Source organism: Neophocaena asiaeorientalis, unplaced genomic scaffold (assembly GCF_003031525.2).
Source record: "Neophocaena asiaeorientalis asiaeorientalis breed wild unplaced genomic scaffold, Neophocaena_asiaeorientalis_V1.1 scaffold461, whole genome shotgun sequence".
NCBI lineage: Eukaryota > Metazoa > Chordata > Mammalia > Artiodactyla > Phocoenidae > Neophocaena > Neophocaena asiaeorientalis.
The window spans coordinates 484,374-489,743 of NW_020173230.1; the positions used below are offsets into that span (position 1 = coordinate 484,374).

Sequence of the window (5,370 nt, forward strand, 5' to 3'; positions counted from 1 at the left end):
CCACCCCTGAATCCTTGTGGCCGCTGGTCCTGTGTTCCATTCACAGTTGCTTTGCTTTTCCATTTTGTGTGATATTTGACAGTTGTGGGCGTGCTTCCTTCCCACTTCTGTGCGTGGTCTCAGTGCTGCCTGGGCACGGGCCCACTTTACGCCACATTTGGCCTTGAACACCAACCGTGTGGACACCCAGCGTGTGCCTGAGAGGGTGTGGGTTTCCTGTAAATCGGAGGCCACCCCTGGCCCCAGCGTGCCTGATGGCCTTGGCTGGTCCTGGTCTGGCCTTTCTCCTCCGTGCTCTGCCCCAGCTCGAGCCTGTTTCCTTGTGGCCGTTTCCCCACCTGTGGACCAAGGTGGCAGCCGTGTTGCTGTCTGACACTCGCGTCTGTAGGCTCAGTCCCTGGCCTCGGCTGAAGGACACGGGTTCCAATCCTGTAGCCGTGGTTCAGGAGTTTTAGATTCAGTGTTTGAAAATGGTGTCACGGGGAGGTGCAGGCTTGGCGAGCCTGGGGTGCATCCACGTGGATTCTGTTCCTCTGGGTCAGTGTCTGGCCCAGAGCCGCGGGGGCTCCCGACTCACTCCTGCAAGTGGGTGGCGGAGCACAGACAGCGGCCGTGCCACTGTGTCCCGTGGGTCCCCGCGCTCCGCCCGCAGCCCCGACCGGGGCCTCTAGGCGCGGAGGCGCCGCCCAGCCGGACCGTGGAGATGCGCATGTCCCCTGGTTCTCGTCCCCCTGCAGGCAGTTCCTGTGGAGCTTCAGACTCCCGGGCGAGGCGCAGAAGATCGACCGCATGATGGAAGCGTTCGCGGCTCGCTACTGCCTGTGCAACCCCGGCGTCTTCCAGTCCACGGGTGAGCGCGGGCTGCGGGCGCCGGGCACACGTAGGGGCGTCGCGCGCTGGGCCAGCGCTGACGCCCCGCGGCCCTGACTCCCCCCAGATACGTGCTACGTGCTGTCCTTCGCCATCATCATGCTCAACACCAGCCTTCACAACCACAACGTGCGCGACAAGCCCACGGCCGAGCGCTTTGTCACCATGAACCGCGGCATCAACGAGGGCGGGGACCTCCCTGAAGAGCTGCTACGGGTGAGCCCCCGCGTCCCCTGTCCCCGATCTCCATGCTCAGGAGCGTCAGGCTCAGCTCAAGGGCAGCGGCACCGGGTCGTTTGTTTCACGGCGTCTTAACAGGGTCTCTGGGCCCCGTGTTGGGGGGGGGTGACGCGGGGGCGGCCGTTCCTCCTTCGCCTGAGTCCCCGCGCCCGCCGCCTTTCCTCCTCGCAGAACCTGTACGAAAGCATCAAGAACGAGCCGTTCAAGATTCCCGAGGACGATGGCAACGACCTGACGCACACGTTCTTCAACCCGGACCGGGAGGGCTGGCTCCTGAAGCTGGGTGAGCGGCGCTGGGGGCGGGACCGAGCCGAGGCCCCTCCTCCCGCGGCAGCAGCCCCAGCGGTGCCTCCCCGACCGGAGGCACGAACGCTCCACGGAGCATCCCACGCGCCCTGCCGAGCGAGGCCATTCTGCCGGGGCCGCACGCAGTGCCCGTCCCAGCAAACTGCCCCCCCTAGTGTCCAGATAAGCCCACGGCAGTTTCTGTACCAGAGGCAGGCGCCGCCACCCCGGAACCTGCCGCCTCTCTTGGTTTGGTGTGGCTGATATTTGATGAGTGGTTTAAATGTGCCTTCTTGTTGTTTTCCTTCTGCTTGTGGCTCCCACCTTTCTGTTCTGTGACGGGCTGTCCCTGCTTGTTCTGCGTTAGGAGGTACGTACCCAGTGGCTTCCTGCCCCTTCCCAGCTTCTCTTTCCTCTCCTTTCTCTCTGTCGGTTTGTGTGAAGCTCTGACTTGGCTGTCATCCATCTGGCCCTTGTGGCTTCGGACGTGCTGGGGTCACCTCATCCTCCTTGCAGGGTGCGGCGGCCATGACGCCCACCCGGGGCTGGGTGAGGAGTGAGGGACCGGAGGCGCGTGGGGATGCCCAGGGGGGACAAGCTCACGCCTCCGTGTCCTCAGGGCCTGAGCGCGGGAGGGCTAAATCACCCGCCGCCCACTCACCGGGCGGTGCATGTTTGCACCACCTGTGTAGAGTCCAGCAGCGTTTTAAGGACTTCATAACCACTGACAAACGAGTAGGATAGCATTTTTATTTTCTGGGCAATTTTAGGAATTGGTAGGGGTTTTTTATTCTGGTCGGGGTTGGGATTTCCACCCTCCAGTGACATTGGAGCCTGAGAGATCTGACACATCATCCAGGCACTGTGCAAACACCGGGGCCTACGGAGTGCTGGTGATTTTGTGCCTTTAACCGAGAGAGGATAAGCATGGGCCTGGTGACAGTGTGACAGTGTGGCGGGCGTGGGGGGCGCAACGCCGGTCAGCTGTTCTGATTTGGCGTCTTGCTCTGACCTTCCTCTGGCTGCGCCAGGGTTTGGAAGAGTTCTGGATCTTGGCCTAAAAACCCAGAACTGTAGCCTTGGACTTGAATGGCTGAGTAACCTTCCAGAGGCACCAGATTTTGAGATCCCATGCAGCCTGTGGTCCCGGGGTGAGGGCAGAGGAAGGTGCCCAGAAGAGCACTTGGGCCCTTCCTGTTGCTGTGTTGCCAGCAAGTGTCCCCCTCGGAATGGTGACAGCACAAGCGGGCCCGGCAGCCAGTGTGCCCCAGGGCCAGCGGGGATGTGGCTGGCTCTGGAGACTGAACAAAATGAGTGACAACAGGCCTGTGACCTGATTGAGCAGATAAGCGGGCCACAGCGCCAGTGCACAGAGCACCGTCACGAGCCGCAGGGCTGGCTGGCACCCAGCGTCTGCTGCTTCCCTGCTCCCGAGGCCACGCGCTCGTGTCCTCGTTAAGGCTACAGAGCTGGTGATGGCGCAGCTCACACCTGGAGCCCGGAGCCTTGGCTCCCGAGGCCGCTCTGCTCTCAGGGCTGTTACCGTCCCCAGGGGGATCCCAGCACACTGGTGGCCCATCTGCACTCCAGACTTCCGCCAACAGTTCTGACGCTGGCCAAGCTGCTGGGAGAGGTCACTGGGTGTCAGTCCCCGAGGGACCGAGGAGGCGGTCTGTCTGCAGGAAGCAGATGTGGAGGCTGCGTTGGGTTGGGCCTGGGTGCAGCGCCTATGCTCAGTGAGGACACGCAGCCCTGGGCCCCTGCATGGCCTGGACACATGGGCAGAGGAGCCAGAATTGTGGCCACGCGTGTGCTGGGATAGGAACGGAGATCGCAGTGTGACCTTGCCTGCTTGTTTCTCATCGTGAGTTAGGGGACGCTGCACTTTGAGGAGGCCCGGGTGCCCCGCCAGAGCAGAGCTTGGTGGTGTTGCTTAACGCCGGTACAGTAAATACCAGTTTACTGCATGTGTTAACGCAGACAGGAGTGCGGTCAGATCGGGGCTGGCGTGGGGGAGAGGCGTGCGCAGCGCGCATGAGAGCGCGTGCCTGCTAACAGCCGTGCCAGCAGCAGGGTGTTTACAAAGAGAAAGTGGGCGCTTATACTAGTCAGGTGTTGCCAGGCTCCTTCCTGTAGGGGTGTGTGTGGCCCCGCGTCCTGAAGTCCAGCCGCAAACACGTGCATGAGCGGAGCCGCTCGGTCTCCCTCATCAAAACCTGCTGGGGCTCGGAGACCACGAGTGTCACCACCAGCCACCCTGAAAAGGGGCCTGCGGCTGGGCTGGGCTCAGGGGTCAACGCACACCACACACCTCCATCTTGGTGCCCACAGCATCCGGCCCGAGAGGCTCCCCTGGTCTCAAGCTGGACCAGGGAGGGCTCCTCCAGACTTGCCACTGAACTTGGGCGCAGGGGGGTGGGGGGTGGGAACCCAGGTACGAAGAGCCGAGAGGCCTTCCAGGGAACAGAGAGCCCTGAGGGGCCTGCACACAGGGTTCGGGGAGTGAGAACCCAGCCCATGGGTCTGAGAGACACGGGTTGGGTGGTGCCTCAAGGGGATGGAGGCCTTGGGGGGATGAAGGCTTCTGATAGGGATGGGAAGGGAGATGGCGGGGGGATGGGGAATCTGGGAACTTTCCTTCAGGGCATGGCTGAGGCTGCCTCCCTGCATGGCCGCCCCGTATACCCAGCCTGCCTGCGGCCGTCACGAGGACAGACGTATCATCAGTGACGCAGGGGTGAGGGTCTCAGTCCCTGAGGACCCCTCAGTGGCACTGAATCTGAAGGCGGGGCTCCCTCCCTGCAGCTGGGTGTCCTCATGCATATCTCTTCCCCCGCCCCCCACCCCAGATCTCCACAAACGTCAGGCCCTCGTGCCTCGGCCCTCAGGTTGACCTTCATGTCCCCCTGTGTCCCTGTCTGGGCTCCCCAAGCTTCTCACAGCAGGGACCGGGTTTATGACCCTTGGCCATGAGGGTCTTGCCTGCCTGCACGTCCCCTGGGGAGCAGTGGGTCAGGGGAGCCGCTGCTTACCTTGTGCCCGTAGATCGTGGGCATCTGTCACCAGGCTCATGTTTTCTCTTTCAGTTTTTGTTTTTAAACTTTGTATCAGGAGCAAAAACTAGAAATGGAAACCAGTTTGTTTCTGCTGTATATTTGAGGGTAAAAGAGATTTTCTTTTCCATAGTGTAAAGAGAGTAGGTGCAGATGATCTCTGTGTGTGCTGTGTGTGTGTGTGTGTGTGTGTACACGTGTGTCCCAGATCTTAAGAGATTAATTCAATCTAATAATTCCCTGGGCCAAGGCGTAATCGATTTTGATGGATCCCAGGGCCGCCTGCAGTCCTCAGTAATGTGATGATGGCCCTGACGTAACGGGATTAAGTCCTGGACAGACCTGCACCCTGTTGTCATTTCCATGTGGGGAAATTAAGACCATTCATCACGACTAACTCCTGCAGGAAGCAGATTTGGGAAGCGCTCATCTGGGTGCCGCGCAGGCGGGCGGGGTGCATGCGGGCGGGCCAGGCAGCACAGCAGGCCGGCATTTGGCTGAGTGTCGGGCGGAATCGGGGGGCAGAATGTGAAACATTTTCCACGAGGCAGGACACTTAAAACCCAGCTCGGCTCCTGTGGCATTTATGAAAAGCGCACTAACTTGTGTAGGGCCCGCGCCGCCCTGACTCACGGGGTCCCTCTGCTCTTAGGGGGGCGCGTGAAAACCTGGAAGCGGCGCTGGTTCATCCTCACCGACAACTGCCTCTATTACTTTGAATACACGACGGTAAGTGCAGGGCGAGTGCGGGGCTGCCCGTCCTCCGCGTCGCGTCGCGGGACCCTCCGCGGATGCCGGGGGAGGCTGGCTGAGCGCTCTCCTCCCGCAGGATAAGGAGCCCCGGGGAATCATCCCGCTGGAGAACCTGAGCATCCGGGAGGTGGAAGACCCGCGGAAACCCGTAAGCTGGCTTCCCTGCCCC

At 61.5% G+C, this 5,370-nt stretch overlaps 1 protein-coding gene across 1 annotated transcript in view; it reads left to right on the forward strand.

Annotated features, from left to right (window-relative positions):
- CYTH3 (cytohesin 3) overlaps nucleotides 1-5,370 on the forward strand; it is a 79,834-nt gene that overhangs the window by 71,294 nt on the left and 3,170 nt on the right. Inside the window, exons 7-11 of the mRNA XM_024745317.1 lie at nucleotides 738-850; nucleotides 938-1,086; nucleotides 1,282-1,393; nucleotides 5,101-5,177; nucleotides 5,278-5,349. Coding sequence (XP_024601085.1) covers nucleotides 738-850; nucleotides 938-1,086; nucleotides 1,282-1,393; nucleotides 5,101-5,177; nucleotides 5,278-5,349 — 523 coding nt within the window. The remainder of the gene's footprint in view (nucleotides 1-737; nucleotides 851-937; nucleotides 1,087-1,281; nucleotides 1,394-5,100; nucleotides 5,178-5,277; nucleotides 5,350-5,370) is intronic.